This window comes from Notothenia coriiceps, unplaced genomic scaffold (assembly GCF_000735185.1).
Source record: "Notothenia coriiceps isolate Sejong01 unplaced genomic scaffold, NC01 NC01_scaffold00019000, whole genome shotgun sequence".
Lineage (NCBI taxonomy): Eukaryota > Metazoa > Chordata > Actinopteri > Perciformes > Nototheniidae > Notothenia > Notothenia coriiceps.
Window position 1 is genome coordinate 262,437 of NW_011351701.1, and position 18,535 is coordinate 280,971.

At 40.0% G+C, this 18,535-nt stretch overlaps 2 protein-coding genes across 2 annotated transcripts in view; one reads left to right on the forward strand and one right to left on the reverse strand.

The window, feature by feature from the left end:
- The window catches only part of tmem51b (transmembrane protein 51b), a 33,387-nt gene that overhangs the window by 5,987 nt on the left and 8,865 nt on the right, over nt 1-18,535 (forward strand). The gene's annotated exons all lie outside the window — the stretch shown is intronic.
- LOC104951624 (CUB and zona pellucida-like domain-containing protein 1) overlaps nt 3,166-18,535 on the reverse strand; it is a 17,033-nt gene continuing 1,663 nt past the window's right edge. The window contains exons 3-6 of the mRNA XM_010778335.1: nt 6,042-6,436; nt 5,849-5,945; nt 4,982-5,156; nt 3,166-3,846 (exon numbers count right to left, since the gene is read on the reverse strand). Of these exons, the coding sequence (XP_010776637.1) occupies nt 3,710-3,846; nt 4,982-5,156; nt 5,849-5,945; nt 6,042-6,436 (804 nt within the window). The 3' untranslated portion in view covers nt 3,166-3,709. The remainder of the gene's footprint in view (nt 3,847-4,981; nt 5,157-5,848; nt 5,946-6,041; nt 6,437-18,535) is intronic.

Genomic DNA, 18,535 nt, shown 5'->3' on the forward strand with positions numbered 1-18,535 from the left:
ATCCACTAGCACCCCCCCCCAATTTTGCATTTTGAAATGCTCCCGATTTCTGAGGTTTAAAGGTTGGCAAGTATGGCCACAACAAAGATTGAGTAAAACCTTTTGAATTATGATGTGAAGTTGCTGTTCTGGAGGTTTGTGTTGTTTTGTTTCTGTTACTTGTGATGTTATTGTAAGTAACAGAGAAGATAAGTAATACATGCTGTTAAACATGTATTGTTCTAGACTCTTTCTACCCCCTTAAAATCTTATTTGGAGCATTGTTAATTTGAGAAAAAGGGACAAAATGCACAATAAACCGTATTCCATATTTCCTTTTGGCCAAGAAAATGGTGTTGCGAAGGTCTGATATTGTGATAGCCCTAGCCTAACCGTTTTTGTTTTACATCAAACAAAGAAATATGCAGATGTGTTCAGCCAAACGTCCTTTTAAGAAAAGCGATAGAGTTTTTTTGTGTACCTCTACAAAGGTTCCACATGCATTTAGCGACATGACCGCCACCAGGTGGGTCGCGTTGGAGCGCGTTGCCAGGTTGCAGGAAGAATCGCCCAAAGCTTTCAGATGCAAGTTGTCTTCATGTTGTCTGATAAGGTAGGACTTCTCCACTTCCACCGTCATTGTTGTTTCACTGCATGTCACTTTGGTCTCTAGAAATCGGTAACATGTGTTTATTTGTACTCATATAATCAGTTTAAATCTCCAGGCTTTAAAACTTGACATCCATCCACTTAATATCAAATGTATTGGACATAATCATGGTCTACATAAGTGATCAATGGAAGAAAAAGTTAACTAACCATAGTGTCCGACATCTACAATGATGCAGCGTAGCTCGGATTGAAAGACTCGGCCCCATCTTGAAATGAAATATAGATAGCATAAATGATATGAATGGTTTATCAGGGAATTTCTCAAAGGAAAATAGACAAAGTAGGTATTTTATAAAAATATTGAATGGGTGCAAGTGTAGCATTCTTATTTAACCTGATTGACTTAAAACTCACTCATCAATTGCTTCAGAAACAAAGCAAATAGGAAAATGGTCGTTCAGTTCATTTTCAGTTGGTGTCCATTTTATGATATATTCTTCTGCAGAGATGTTCTCTTTCGAAATGCCCATTGGTCCAGTAACAATCAAGTTATGGATTCTAGAGAGATAGAGAACACTATGTTATAACTTGAAAGGGGAAACATTATAAGTTAAAATAAGTAATTTATCATAAATGAGATCCAGGAGAAGCTTTTTCATTGTTATATTGCTGCATATTACATTAACACATTAATCAAAACACTTTGCTGCTAAAATAGACATTATATTTAACATTATATTTCCTTACGTGGAATATTGGGCTCTGGATTTGACTTTGATTTCGAGGGTTTTGTTAACAAACGCAGGAAGATTCACTCCATTGCTCGGAGTTGGCGCCAAGAAAATGGGAAAGTAATCACCATCAAGGCACGAGTGGGGAGCGTGTGAGTCCACTAAAGGTCAGGGGAGAGAAGAGAAAAAGGATTAAATGGATTGAATGTTAATATTCCAATCAGTGTTATTACTATATGCATAAGGATCATACAATATAACATTTTTTCCTGAGATGAACATAAATCCATGCATATGTTTCTACCTAATTGCAGAGAACATCAAGACTCTCTTGTGGATTAAATCAGTACATATGCTTTGCAGACAGTTGCCAAGACAAAAAAATACACGACCTGAAATAATTCAATGTGACAGGGCATTTATTTACAATAAAATAGAAAAACTATTGAAAGGATTTTGTTCAAACAGTCCTTAGCCAAAATGTAGCCCTCCTTTTAAGTCCAATGAAGAAGCCTGACTGAATACATCCTGTAAGTCAGACTAAAAATTAAAAAAACGTTACAACGCTGCAAATAAAAAATGCTGCACGAAACTCCAAATATAATGGAAACCATGTTTCGTCAAGTTGGGGAATGTTTTCTAAACGCTGTGCGTGTTGTCAAATTGGTGAAGATGTTTCTTCGCTTGCATCGTATTTGAAAATGCTGTGGGTTTCTCCTATTGTTAATGTTTTGAGGCCGTTGTAGCGAGTTGGCCCCTGATGGCCACCGTAGTAAATACCTATATTAAAAAAAGAAAATGTTTGCCTCACCTTGAACACTAAACTGCAGAGAAAGCTTGCTCAAAGGAGCAATTGTCCATCTGTAAGGAGCTGTTGTTGTTGGTGCAGCTGTTGTTGTTGGTGGAAGTGTTGTTGGAGCAGCTGTTGTTGTTGGTGCAGCTGTTGTTGTTGCAACTGTTGTTGGTGCAGCTGTTGTTGTTGCAACNAACTTGTTTTGCATCAAGTCTTAATACAGGGTATTTATTATATGTTGTACTTTGGATTCCTAAAGCTTTTAGTCTACTAACCCATCATCCAAGGTTAGTTTTCACTATAAGTACAACATATGTTTTGGACGGACACTATAATATATATAATGTTCAATCTGAATTTTCTTTAAAATAAAAAGATCTATATTGATTCTGACTTTTCTACATCCAACTCACAGGTTTATCATTACTTTGAGAAAAAAGATTATTAATTTAACCCTTTTAGAAGGGAAGATATGGTCATTTGTTCTGGGAATGTCATTTTTGAGCCTGAAACCTGAAAAACAGGCTTGGGGCAACTCAGACGATTGCTAACAAGCATCAGGTATGATTTCTGTGAAATGGCATGAGGGGTGGAAAGGGGGAGGGACCGGGTGGCGTGGGAAAGGGACTCCCTATCTTTTTCTTTCTTTGTTTTTGTCTTTCTTATTGTATTATCGTTTACAAGATATATATCTGTGTTTATAAGAACCTTGGCAACTACAGTAGGAAACAACAAAAAGTTGGTCACAAGAAAAACAAAGGAAACAAAGGGACAACTGAAAGTGGATTCATGTGACCCATGAGCTAAAGATAACTTAACCATCTCTAAATCTTAAATAGATAACGTGTATACTATTTCCAAATAACCAATCCACAGTGCAGAGAAAGGGAGGGACATAATGAAAGTGATTTTAAAGTTGACATATATGAGAGACATACTATGGACCATTGAACATTTTTATAAGAAGTATAGCAATTCCAAATTGTCAGATAACCGGTATATTGCTTTTTAATTAACATACATTGTGGGAATCAACAACCAAAAAACAGATTTCTTTTTCAAAGTATTTTTATTTTGTTTTTCTTATAACCATTATTATCATGCATTTGCTCATTTATTTATTTGGATGATGTGTTTCTCTTATTGGAAGGTATATAAAGCATTTTGTTCATTACCTTCTCTTTTTTTTAATCATTGTTACCTTCTTGTTGCTTTACTTTGTCCCCCTATTAACCTTGACAATATGTCACATTGGTGTCCCATGTCCTGGATTTAAAGTAATTGAAGAAAAGTTTATAACTTTGATTGAACTGCAGATACTTCATGTCCACAGAGATTAATTTGTGGACTCCTTCATATAAAAACTATGCCTCCTTTCTTTCATACATTTTCTGACTGTCCACTGGGGTGTGAAAAACTGCCCACGAAAAACTGAATAATGAATTAGTCTTTCACCCATGTAAAAGCAAAGACACACTTTTAGACAGTGAGATTCAAACCACCAATACCCTAAACACATTGACTATAGTAAACATTACACAGTCTCTGATAATCTTTCTTATAATCAGAGAAGTTCAAAAGGGCATTTCTGTGTTTAGTCTGACTCAAAGGATGGCAGGGGCATGTATTTAGCTCTGGACCTCCTTGAACGATAGATTACTGCTCCGCATACCAGGAAGCAGCCGGCAACAAGGAGGATGTTCATGCCAAGACTCATGCTCGGACCAGATACTGAAATGGAAGAACAAGAAAAAGACAACCATTAGCTTTATATATATATATATTTGTTTCATACAAAATATCGGATTATTCTGAATCATATCCCTGTAGTTAAATCAAACTACATATTTCACAGTGTATTGAATAATCTTATGGTGGCTTGTCCAATATTGGGCATATTTAGTGAGCTGCATAACCAGGAGGAGAACCCGGATCCTAGAGAACATTTGTATTATATCTATGATAAAGAACAAAGTCCGCGGAGGAGAAAAGGTTGGTTTGGAAGTATGGGTCAATGAACAGGGCTTTCAACCAAGATACCGTTGTCCGTGTCCCGTAGTTAAACCAAAATACTACATGTTATTTCAACTTACGAGAGGTACTTAAAGGTGACCTATCATGCAAAATGCACTTTTGTACGTCTTTAATACATGAACATGTGTCCCTGGTGTTCCAGGGAACTCACCAAGTGTCAGAAAACACAACCCTCTCTATTTTCCTCCATACCCAAATCTCTTAAAAAGGGTCTGCAACGGATCTGACACAGACTGATCCATATTTGAACACTTCTATGACGTCACAGAAGTGGCGCTACGGCTATTGGGCCAACTCCACCAATCAGGAGGAGACAGCCACGGACATTGCCGTTGGAAAGTGCTGGAGACGCTGTAGTACACATGCCAGGCCACCAGATGGTGCTGTTCTCACAGAATCAGCCCATGATGCAAAGACAGTGTTAAATTGAGCGAAATGAGGAATGGCTAAAATGCATGATCTGTTTGGTATTTTGAAAAATAAAAAGTATAAATATGCCTTATATAGGTATGGTCCTACACTATATTATTCAAATATAGCATGATAGGTCCACTTTAACTTAGATATCTCACCTAAGTTATATAACAAACAAAACCATGATATTTTACTGAAGCACGAAATGAATACTCTAAGCACAATTTTGAAAATGTTAGCATTTCACAACATAATGATTGTGATAACAGCCATTGTTTTCGGGCTGATTACTATGGGTGGTGCTATATGTGGGTACACTTGTCTGCCAGTTCACTAGGGACACCTATCGTCATAAAGTTCAGTATTGGTTGAAACTTTGTAGGATGTAGTTTGTGCAGCTGTGTATGTGGACACTTACATTTGCTGTCTGAAATGTTTGCCAGGCGCAAAGGTCCCTGGGAAATGGAGTGGCTGGAGGACTCGGCCCCAGTTTCCCTTCTTTTTCTGCCTGAGTTGGATTGGATACATCCCTGAGAGCACCTGGTCCCTGGAACGCCAGTCTGACACAGGATGACGGTGCAAGTGATGTACACCTGCAGACAGATGGAGGTAAAGTCAGTCAAGAAAGAAAAGTCATTTGTACATTCTTAACAAAGTATAAACTTCATAAATAGGTAAAGTAACAATTCCTAATATATTAAAACATAAGCTTGCCTCAAAGTCAGCTTTGTTATTAAATGCCTGGAACGTTACAGAAAATACATCAGTAAATACCCCACTGGTGAATAAAAAAGGTGATTAAACTTCATCACGCCCAACCTTAGCCGCCTTTAGCTTAGCGGAGGTGACTTGAAGTCATATAACCATTCTGTAGTTCTTTTATAGCCTAACGTTAACTTTTTATAAAAAAGAAACGTAAGGTGGTGATAAAATGTGGAGATTGTCCTGCTGATCAAACATGAGTCTCATAGAAATTTAACTTTCCATGAATATTCCAAAAGCCGAAGGAAAGTTCCCATTGTTTTTTGTTGAGGTGACCAGTGCACTGCCAAACTCCGTATTGGCAAACACAAATATATGTCATCCCTGCACCACAATATGCAGACTACAGTACAAGTCCTTTACAAAAGCACAATATATAAATTGGGTTACTTTCCTTATCTATTGCTCTGGTACAAATACTTATTCCAAATAAATGTATATTTTTTACTAGTTCCAACGTACTGATGATAGACGTATAATATTTTGACTAAAAACGTTTGTGTTTCAGAAAAAGTAACCTTACCGATTCATGAGCACCGATGAACTCAAAAGCCTCCATTCCAAATCTGAAGTGAGTCTTGGGGCCAGGGTAGATTGTAACCGTGTCGTCCCTCATGCACCTGTTACATAATGTTGATACAACGGTTTATTAGAATAAATGAAGGCATTTCTCATATGGATCAAACAAAAGCCTCTTTGGTGAGTATATACCCTACCCGTTTTCGATGATGGTGTAGCTGATTTGAGAGTTGGCGTTGTCATATGGAGACGCCTTGCAGGTCTCCACAAACAGCTCAGTGTTGGGGATGGAGGTTGTCGCTTCGATCTGCATGAACATCATCTGTTTGAGGTATACCTCCACTGGGTAAACGTTGGAGTCAACTTGTTTTTCGAAACGCTGGGTTTCAAAAAATTCAAACTCGAATGTGAATGCACCGAATCCCTTATCTTGGAAGGCGTACGGGTTTTTGTGCGTGAATCCCAGGGTCAAGTTGGTTTGCTTTGGATAGCAGCAGAAGAAGACAATCTCAACGCCGTGCTGCCTGGTAATTACATCAAGCGGGTTAGCAGATGTGATCTCGTTCTTGAAGATGATGTTGTCGTCTTTCTCCTAAAAATGGAAGATAATTAAATTAAGAAAGGAAGCAACAGTCTTTAACACTACAAGACATAAGTAGATGGTTTTATGAGATACAAATACATAGATTGATATACTCTATAAACTATTCTCCAGCTAGTAGAGTTAGCACTCATTTAGGAGTCTGAATGAAAATCAATCAGCTTTTGCCAACATGAATAAAGTATTCTGACCACAAGGCATGCTGCATTTGGTTGACTCTCTCGAGGAAAATATATTTTAACTATTGGGGCTCAATCATGAAAACTAAAAACTAGACTAAAATTGGGTAGTTGTGCTAACCAAGAACTTAGTTTTCTTTCTAGCAAAATTACTCAAGTGGCAAGTAATGTAGGAATATTAGCCACAACCATACTTGTCAACCCTCCCGATTTTCGCGGGAGACTCCCGATTTCATTGCCCTCTCCCGGTTTCCTCCCGGGGTCATATTTCTCCCGCATTTCTCCCGATTTCTGACAAAATCTGATTTACACACGATTGTTTCCACTCGGACTTTAATACAGCTACACCATTGTTTGGTTTCCATGGTAACACGTCTCTTTAGTAGCGCGCGCAACTCAAAGTCTGAGAGGTTGAGGCAGATATTCACAGAAAACAGAACAAGNGATTAATCACATGATTGTCCATAGTTAATGGCGAATAATCGCAAATTAATCGCACATTTTTTATCTGTTCTAAATGTTCCTGAGAGGGATATTTTTCAAGTTTTTAATACTCTTATCAACATATGATTGGACAAATATGCTTTATGCAAATGTTTGTTTATTATCATTTGAACAATGACAAATATTCTCATGAATATTAAACAACAACCTCTGAACCTTAAAAATATCCGCCTCAATTCAACCTGGAACCTCTCTCATACAATACAATAATACAATACGTGTCTAAGGAAATGAGTGTGTGTATGTGAGAAAGTGCAAGTGTAAATGTGTATGTGTATGTGTGTGTGTCTAAGTAAATGTGTGTGTGTGTGTGTGTGTGTGTGTGTGTGTGTGTGTGTGTGTGTGTGTGGAGAGATACTGTGATGGATCGTTGGAGCTATGTGTAACTCAAGGCATATGCTCGAACGGGAGCTGCCTGGACGCTGCAATCATGTTGCGCGCACTATCCGTGCTGAGTGTGCTGAGTTTTCGTACAATGTCCCACTGTCTGGCTACCTGCATAAAGTCAAGCGCTCGGCGCAGTTTTCGGCGAAATGTCACTCCTCTGTTTTCATTTAAACAGCTCCTTATATCCGTTAGCGCAGCTAGCTAGCACCAGATGCTAACAACAACAATACACGTAAGGTGTGCCCCGTTCTCTCTCGCTCGCTCGCGCCACACATACATACGCCCTCCCTGTCTTCCCGATGGCCAGACGGTGCCTGCTGGTAAGCGTGGAAGTGTGGTCTGCAGCAAGCGGACGGCAGGAGCGGGGCTGTCAGCATCAGCTTGTAGATGGTATTTTAAACTCGATGCGCTCTGAATCTACGGGGCGGCCGAGGACAAAAAATACATATGCGTTAATCACGTTAAAATAATTAGTGGCGTTAATTGTTAATGCGTTAACTTGACAGCCCTAATATTTACCTTTTTTCTCCTACGGAATCGTCGTTGAGGTTGATGATTGTAAAGAACTTTTGAATGTAGCATGTAACGCCTGTAAAGTTGGTAGTAAAGTCGTCCCATTTCTTCCATTTCGTTTCGACAGAGCTTCAATAAAATTGGTCATTGTTGTTGTTTTCGATGTGAGGGGTTTCCGCATAGATATATATAAAGGCTAGATGGCTGAAGGGGGAGTCGCCAGCTTGTAAAGGGAAGAAGACAGCTCTCACTTGCAACTGAATGTAAGGCGTATAGTAATCATAGATAACACGGCAGGGTCCGTTACAGTTTGTTTTCATCTGATTTCAAATAAACAAAGTCTTGGCTTTCAGAATATTAAACTTGTTAAGGCAAATTCAGATGATAAATACAACTTTCAAGCTTGTAACGGCATAATTACAAGCCGAGAACTTGACGTCACAGTAAGCATAACAACAGCCGGTGTTTCTCGTGAGTGTTTTCCCCGGGAAACAAACACAATACACACAAACGCAAAAATACACAAACACACACACGTATACACCAGAGGTGGGGACTCGAGTCACATGACTTGACTCGAGTTGCATATTTTTGGACTTGAGACTATTTTTGGACTCTCAACTCAAAGTCTGAGAGGGTGAGGAAGATGAAAACTGAACAAGAATCGACAACTCGACCCTCTGATCACTCCTTTCCTGTAAAGGACCCACACATATGCTCCATGGTGCCACAGGCATTGCCCTTACAACTACAATAAGCATGCAAATGTTAATCTACAGCTCTGGCGATCCACTAGCACCGGAGTCTACACCTGCAGACGCAGCCATCCCCTACTGTAGCGTCACCTTTGATACGAGTCTAAACAGACACACAGGCCGGGGCGCTGAAAGGGCGCCCTTTGAGCATCAGATCTGACGACGCTGATTGGCTGAAATTTTGTTTCGGCGGCATAGTTTACAGATAGCAACAGTCAGCTTGTTGGTTGCAGCTGCTCTGGCTGAGGGCTCTTTTCTACCGCCCGGACGAGAGAGGGTAATGATACACGCTGCGGCCAGGCAGGAAACATGTGATTTATCAGTAACTTTAGACATCGTAAAACAATTCTAAACGACATTTTATTGTAGATTATACATTTTACTGATACCAACTATATAATATTTACCTTGTTCTTTAAAAATAAAAATAAAAAATATATATTTTTTGGAAATATATTTTTTATTAATTTTTAATTTGTAATGACAATCAAACATGTGGGAAGAGGGGGGCGGCGCCCCTAGCGCCCCTATGGGCCGGCCGCCACTGCTTGGTGACACAGTTCTTTCGATACTTCCCCCAGAAACTACTTGATAAAATCTTTATGACGCGCCTCTAAAAGCACCTTCACGGGATATTTGTAATGTCACTACTGTGCTTTGTCACCTATTGCAGGAACGTGGCTTCCAGGACGTCAACCAATAATTAACGGGCTGTTTTCCTGTCAGTCAGGCATGCTGGGCTGCGTGACGCAGAAATGTCAACGTGTTAACTAAGCTTCAGTTTGTGCTTAAATGTGTTTTCATGTGGAAACATAGTTAAATCTGCTCCTCAGACTTTAATTCAACCATGTCTTAAAACCTTAAATATTTATGCTTAGATCTCAAGAGAGAACTGTTCTCTTGTCTCAGGCTTTTATCAACGCTCATGTTTCACAAATCAAGACTGAGCTGTGGATTAATCCGTCTGGACACTTTTAAGGTGAAGTTGTATCTTTTTTTCCCCCTCCTCTAACCTTTAAAAGAAGTTCAGCTCTTGTCAAGTCCGATGAAAAGTCAATGCAACAGATCACACGCAGACTTTCCGGAGCAGCCTCAGATTTAATGGTGAATGAACAATGTGCGAACACCATCAGATAGATGCTCATTTGCAGCATGATAGCACTGCTCTGACAGGTGATGCTTTTTCCTTCCTGTGCTTCCACACACTAGGTTTACTTTTGTGTTTCCAGAGAATAAAATAAAATAAAAAGTCCACGGGAATCACTTGATGCTATAATTTGAGTGAGCAGTTTTAACAGAAGTTGGCACGCCCAATGTGCTGAAGCTGCACAGATGCTCATATCTATTAAACATATTAAAGTAGGTTTATATGGCATTTGCTGGCCATCACTCCAGCCCAATCACAGGCTGGCATTGGACACTTTACATAGTGAGTGACAGATGCTTTAATAAACATTAGAGCAGTGGCATGAATCATTATGATACCCTTTTAGGAGCAACAACATAAACAAACTTTCATTGAAATAGTTTAATTTAAGTGCATTAATAAACATGTTGTTTCCTCACATTATTCACTACTTATTTTTAAATATGTCGTTTTAGGGTTGAATCACAAGTTTTTTTTTGTTTTTTTTCCGCGTTTTCCGGTTAAATCCGGCAGTATCCAGGACGATACACCAATGTGTGGTCAACACTGAGAGACGGGCAGCATAATCTGCTAAATCCGCGGGGATTATTCATGGGAGGGTCAACGCACCAGGATTACTAAACATCTGCACTGATGGGAGACACTCTCACACACACATACACACTCACAGATTACTTTGCTTCTATCATGATAGTCCCACAACAAAGTAGACAGGCAAATGAGATCAACGCAGGGTGAAATTCAGAGAAGGCAATTCCTGTACAAGGTTTTAATGTAATCTGTGAAAAGTTACTAGACTGGGGCTCATGTGTCTGAAGTGCCGCTGATGGAGATGCCATTTGTTCCCGTATGGAAAATAATAATAATATTCTTACCTGTCCTTTCAGCAGTAATGTCTCCAAGGAATTCACAGCCTCAGAATAATCCGTATGTTATCACTGAAGACAATTGTGCACACAGACATCACTGCCGAGTCTCGGCGACGCTCCCGGGCAAAAAAAAAAGAAGTATCCGTGTGACTTGCGCGCAAAGATGCTGCTCTTTCTTTTGTGCAGCGTTACAAGGACGGGCTGTGTCGTTGTGCGCGGTTCCTACTGTCCCTCCATGCTTCCTCTCTTTCTCTCTCGGAGTCAGGAGCCTAGTTTACGGCGTGGCGTCTCGCAGGTTGCATATTGTAAAGTGAAGCCCTGGTGTGCTCACTCTCTCCCGATGCGTCAAGAGGCTCACTCCCTCCCTTCCTTTTACCTCCCTCCTTGAGCCGAGCTGGAGCCCGAGCGGGACGCACGCAGAAAAGAGAGAGACAGTAGAAGAAGGAAGAAGAGAGAGAGAGAGCAGTGTTGTCTGTCTGCCTCCACCCTACCAGACTCCTCACGGCTCCGGTCATCCAAGCGGAACAGACTCCCTCCTCCTAGTATAACTCCTTCCCTTCCCCTCCTCCTCCACCTCCTCCTCCCTCTCCTCCTCCAGCTGCTGCTGACGGGATGTCCAGGCAGTCTGGAGTGTTGATATTGTAAAATACGTCTCAGATGGATTATTATAGGGGGGTAAACAACCAGTAATTCCTTTAGAAAGTGGAACAACAAGGCAAAAGTTTTAGCTGTAACAAAGTGCTTGGCAACTTGGAGAAAAACCTAATCTCACCGTGTTTGAGCATTGATCATGGTTTGATTTCTGGCATATTATGCCCCCAATAGGAACAAAAATTAGATTAGGGATAACTTTGTACACAATCAAGGTTACTAAAACACAATAATAAACATATAGGTAACATACAATTATTTGTTGAGAGCATATTCAAATTTACAAAAAAATATAATTAAAATGAATTGATACATTATAAGGAGCATAATTGAGTTGAGTGATATAATGTCATTTATTGAAATTGTCAAATATATACATAATTTGTTATTATCAGGTGATATTATTCTTAAAAAGACAATCTTGAAATGTTTAAATTACCTGCACTAAACTGTTCATAATACGATCAATGACTAACCCTTTCAACAGGTTGTGATGCCTTGCAAATCACTGGCTCCCCGATGTCAACATTTGCAGAAGTGATGTTGAAGTTGCGATGTCAATTATTAATAAAGTGTTTTAATTCCCTCTAGAAATGTCCCATCATGAGCTCATTAAAATTAACATCACATGTTTACGCAGTGTGAAAGCGAATCATATTGTGGCAAGCTAATTAACTGATTTGCAGTAATCATGTATAAACTACGCTACCACTTTTTTATTCACATAAATATTTAAACACTGAACAGCATTCCTAATCTATCCGAAAAAACATTCTCCATGGCCAAACGTACACTAACACACTAATTAAATTGCTTGTGTTGTGTTTACGACCAACTTTTTAAAACAATTTGCAGTGCATCCATCGTTTAAGCAACAGGATACCTGAGCCTCTTGGAACAGTGTTGGGCTTTTACGTCAAATGTTGTGATTAATATACGGTAAAATTAGAACTTCAGGGTCAATCAAGATGCCAACGGATCCATCAACACTTTCCCATTTGACTTACATTAGGAAAAATACATCTGTTTATCAGGTTGATAATTTTTTTTAAATGAAAATCAATTTCCTAGTACAAACAAGTCCTTTAAGTTGTACAATTTAGAATACAGGGTTAATTGCCTGAGCACAATAAACTGTCTTCATGGGAAAGAGCTCAAAATGAAGCAGGGAGGCGGGTTAAGGAAACGCTACTGTGCTTATGCTATCTAGATAGTACTAGAAAGTACTTTTCAAACAATAGATTTATTGGTTTTCAGTTGCATCAACTTGCACACTAAATATTAGATTCAAGAACGCAGCATACATTTTTACCCAGTTTTCCCACCGTGGGTTTCTATACTTTTATTGCTTTTCTTATGCACCATTTTAGGTTAATGCGCCACTAGGCAACTTTCATATGACTGAATGTGGCTGTGCTTTCAACACTGTATCCAGGTCTGTTGATACACTTGTTTTGTTTTTGAATAAATAGATACATTCCTGTTTTTGCATAGCTTGCCCTGATGAACAGATATGTTGAATCAATAAAACATATCAGGTGGGATATCGGTGTGTCCGGGCAATACCAAAGTAAAAGGCTTATGTGTGTCTGTCAGACGGTCTGAGGGGATATCTCGACTCGGAGCAAAACTTAATGCACAGAAGACTACAGGGCAGGTAGATTTTCTTCTTGGAATATTACTTTAGTATCATTAAATTACAACTCTATTCTTCGGATATTACCTGTTCCCCAAAAAGCAGCTTTACACTTGCAATAGAGAGCACAGATATATATTCGATACGTTTTGAATGTGCAGAACGTTTTTTACCATGAGTGGGAACCTGATGTAACGCCTATGAGCTGTCAGAGTTCATGTGTTCATGAATTATTCACTAAGAAAAGAGGTTTCTTAACCCAAACTAAAGACACGCAGGAGGAGGGAAGAGTAAGACATGCCTACATGTTAACTGAGCAGGGATAACAGAAATGTGTGTAGGTAATCCATAAGACCTTTCTGCATTATAGCTTAACATATTTAACATTAAATTGTCTCTTGGATTCTACATTTAGTGTTTTCCTTTGCATAATTAGATATCAAATATACACCCTTGGTAATGGGTTTATATGAAATACATACATCCTAATACAGGTTCACTGAAGTAGTCATTTCAGGCATGTATCTTTTTGAAAACTTTCCTCCAGCCTCTAGTTTTCTAAGTGTAGAAAGAGTAGCATACCACTTTACATTTGAAAAAGGTTGAAGCCGTGTGTGGCTCCAGAGGGAGCTGCGTGTGGTCTTGTAAATTACCGGTAGTGAAGCCACTTCAGTCAGAGTCAGTTGGCTGCTCAATTGAAAATGATTTTAAAATATCTCTGGATGTAGGGAAAGAAGGAAGTATACCATACAAAATGCTGGAGGTTTCATTACCAGCAGAAAACACACAAATCTCAGAGTGCACGGTCGAGGGTCGAGGAAGAACAACGCATTGAAAAAACAAAGATAATTGATTTGGTTCTGCTGCAATAAATGCCTAAGGTGGTCCAAGTTTGTATTCATGCATTTAGCATTTTCTTTTGCAATTATTTTACTTTTCTTCAAACTTTTGTAATAATTCTTCAAACGGTTGTTGAACCTGAACCCACTTCCTTTTTCTAGGTCATACCTAACAACAAACCCCCACAAAGATACAAAAACAACATTTTATCAAATGAGGTGGGCCTGTATCCTGATGCATATCTGATAAAAGATCATATCAAGTATGAAAAACAACTTGTTTGCAAACCTATGTTTGAAAAAACCCCAATCTCTCCTACGCTCATATCAATTTGTATTCAGGACTGACTGTATCCCAGCTGGAGTCATTCAAATAACTCGTGATTGGGTTTTTCAGAGGACCACCCACAGGAGAAGCAGGGCAATTTAAAGGAAGTACTGCATTCCTCTAATAATACATGCATTTAAGGTATTTCTGTAGAACATAATGTGGTTACTACAGAAATAGGAGTTTGCTGTAATGAGTATCATGAAGACGGATAGTACATTTCTATAATTGGGGACATAGTGACACCATGACACAGTCATTATGACCTCAGTCTTGAATGCCTCAGGTACAGTCCCTAAAGGGATTCCCAATGGACTAATTCCACCCACTGTTCCCATTTCTGTGAAAACAGAACACATCTTAAGTGAAGTTTTCCCACAAACAACCCGGGCAAATTAACCACTTCTCTCCCCCATGTGGATAATACCACCTCACCATCATTCATCTCTCTCTCTGACCATTCAATAGGAAAAAAAGGGGCTCCCTTCAATCAAGCCGGATTGCCAGAAAGGATCAATGTTTGCAACGAATATTGACAGGGGATGCAGAGGCAGGAGGTCAAACGGGTCCATAACCTCCTTGCATCTCCACCTTAATCAATAAACTGATTCTACTAACACCTGTGAGTTTGTCGGTATTCACTGATTCCAGGCACTGGACTGTCGAAACCGTGCGGTGAGTGAACGCTGGACCGGAGGCCTCCACATAATCACACAGGCTGCCAGAGATAAAGAAGTGCAGTGAATCTATCAGTGTATGCAGGATATATCAGTGTCGGTGAAGGAGTATCTCAGTAGAGTTAGGCTTAAAATGTGTAAAAAGTAGTGGTGTCAATCAATTACATATGTAATAACGTAAATGACCACAATAGTTTGTGATTATTTATAATGAAAACTACATATTCTGCTAATTTCCAGGTGCTTGTACCTGTTTTTTGACCCTCTGTTTGAAACCAGAGCCAAGTCTGCTCTGATTGGGCAGCTGGCTCTGTTGTGAAACACTTAGAGATGTCCCGCCCCTTAAGCTGGCTACACACCAACCCGATTTTGGGAGTCAGAGGCCGTAAGAGGCAGTCGGGCATTCGTGGCGCCCTACTCAGGTTGGTGTGTCCCGCACGTCCCGCACCGTCGGCACCTTTTCACACNTAGAAATAAATGACAGGCCCCAAACCTGGTGGGAGCCCGTCTCGTTCCACTGCCAGCGCCCCCAACCTTTCCCTTTCCCTTTCCCCCTGAAATCGATGTGTGAGACCCCTGCCAGTCACGCTGGAGAGAGAGAGAGAGACTTGGAGTGGATTTGGTCTGTGAAGCACAGAGCTTTTCCTCAGGGGAGCGGCAGGTGGAACAGCCCGGTGAAAGCAGCTGCCTCCCCCCTGAGTACAGCCGCCAACACACGGAGAGCTCATAGAGACGACTCGAAACCAAACTCTGTTCAAGTTAGCTGTTATTGGCTGTCTGCAGGAAGTGCTTTTATTTCAACATATTGATATGTTAAAGTGTGCAGAGGCCACTGTAGAAATTAAGAATCAGAATTGAGTTTAGCGCCAGGTGGGTTTACACAATTTGTGTGGTGTCGTCAATTTTGTTAGTTGTGTTTGTTTTATGTCTGTCATTCCAAGTCTAGTCAGGTTTCTTTGTAGAGTCAGGTTTTCATGTTACTTCACTTCTTGTCTGTATATTTTATGTCTGTCATCTCTAGTCAAGTCCCCATGTTTCATGTCATGTCTCGTTTTCCCATTTCCTGTTTTATTTTTGTACTTACCTCTTGTCTTTCTTTTCAGGCCCTGTTACTTCCTCACTTTGGGTGTTTTCCCGCCATCGTCAGCGTCTGCCCCGCCCCTGATTATTTCCACCTGTTCCCAATTCCCTCATGTTTAAATAGTCCTTGTCTCCCTTTGTCTTGTGCCAGTTCGTCTTGTTTCAGTGTGCTTCACATGTCCAGAGACCCAGCGTATTACCAGAGAGGAGAGTTTTTGTTTGTTAGAAATCAAGAGTTTTGTTTTGTCCTCGCAAGAGTGATCTTTTGTTTAAACTTGTTTTATTTTTCTCATTAAAAAGTGAGTCGTTGCATTTGAGTCCAGTATTTTTGTAACTCGTTATAACAATTTGCTTTGGTGTGTGACGGTTCAAACTCAAGCAACAGTAGAAAATAAGTTGTTAGAGAAGGACACAAATATAACGATTATACAAATAAAAAAATACATTAAAGAAGAATTATATACACCAAATTTAAATATACAAAAGAAACTAGTACGATGTATGATGATATTTGACAAACTGCATTGTGCAGAAAGGAGGATATTAAGGGAAATTAAGAATTCAACCGAACCAATTGGACATTAAATTAAGAGAGAAGAATCATAACTAACTAATATAAATATCCCAAACATCATACGCCCTAAACTTAAAAAGCCTTTCCTCCTCGTCTGTGAGAAACTCTCAGACTAGAACCATAATGACATAATGAGGCTGGCCAACAACATCATCTCTGACCCAAAACGGATGAATTGTCACTCGGAGAAACAGAGTCCCACGATTTAATAAAGTTAGACTGAAGACCTACTTGTTCTCCCGTGCTTTCGCAGACCACGTTTAAGAAGATGTGTCAGTCTGTGTTTTCTAAATTGGGGTTTTAAAATGTTTTTACATCGTGTATGAGAGTTTTTCAGTCTGTGGCTACAAGTCAGGTTTTATTGTCTCGTGCTTTCCCATCGGTTTTGTCTAAATGTATTTATGATGCCTTTTATATATTTATTGATGTACAGCACTTTGGTCAACTCTTAAATGTGCTATAAATAAAGTTGGGTTGGATTGAAGCCCTCCTTTGTGCATCAGTCAATCCTCAAATAAATACAGAAGTAAATCCCTGAGCTAATGTACGTTAGAGGGTTTTAAGCATGCTTTCTCTTCACTTATTGTTACGTTAAATGTTCTTGTATCGTGTCTTAATATCTGTCCTTGTTGATGTGCTGAATGGAGCTGCTGTGATGCAAAAACTTGTATTAGAGTCTTTAATCTCCTCTCAGGATGAACTCCTCCACCTTTCTCCGAGAGCAGGCGAAGTAGTACTTCACTGAGTCCTCGTACGAGACAGCTAATATAAGTTTGGCCCCAGAACTCAGACGGGAGGTAGACTTTATTAATTTCATGGATTCTGAAATGAGCCGTGGTGATAAGGCTATCACTCTCTTATCTGGGGGGATGGCGAGGGCGTAATTAAGCCGATAGCCGGCGATGATGAGGAAGTGCTGCGAGAGAAAAACCTCGGGGAGATGAGGGCGGGATCTTCAGGGCTCGTTTAGCAGAGCGATGATTAGATTGGCACCTAATTGCCACCTTTTTCTATTTTTAGCTTGAGAGGTTTTTCTTACGAGGCTCCCTCCGCCCCCACCACTTCTTCGATTTTCATTCTTGTGGTCAAGGTCAGTTTTCTAGAAGAGTCTGATTGTTAAATGGGCTGAGGCTAAGCCAAAAGTTGAGGGTGAGGAAGAGGAGACGTGTCCACCTTCCTCACCTGGCAGATTGGGGTCAAGAGTAGTTGGATTGCAGAAGAACATGTTGGCTGGAAATGGCTTCGTTTCAAGAGCTTCAGACTCTGATAATTGTTTTGCAGCAACAACAACAAAAAAAGACTTACCTATCAGTTTTTATCGATTCCCCGCCTCACTGTCTCACTGCACCAAGACTCAAAGCCTCGACATTTTCTAAATCCTATTTCATGTCTGATCATTACCAAGAAAAGTGGACTTGAGCTACAGAAAATAGTTTAAACTCTGATCAGCTAAGTAATACTTTACAAAATCAGCAGTATAGTTATTACTGTCAGAATAATCAAGATGGAAGAGGCGCGGCTCAGATTTCAGGCGTGACAATCATACTTGTCAACCCTCCCGATTTTCGCGGGAGACTCCCGATTTCATTGCCCTCTCCCGGTTTCCTCCCGGGGTCATATTTCTCCCGCATTTCTGACAAAATCAGATTTACACAAGACTGTTTCCACTCGGACTTTAATACACCTACACCATTGTTTGGTTTCCATGGTAACACGTCTCTTTAGTAGCGCGCGCAACTCAAAGTCTGAGAGGGTGAGGCAGATATTCACAGAAAACAGAACAAGAATCGACAACTACTCTAATCTCTGCTCACTCCTTTCCTGTAAAATACAGGTCCAGCCCACACATATGCTCCATCAAGGACGGTGCTACAGGCCGCAAGGCAGTGCACTTACAACTACAATAAGCATGTTAATGTTAATCTAACAGCTCCGGCGATCCACTAGCCCA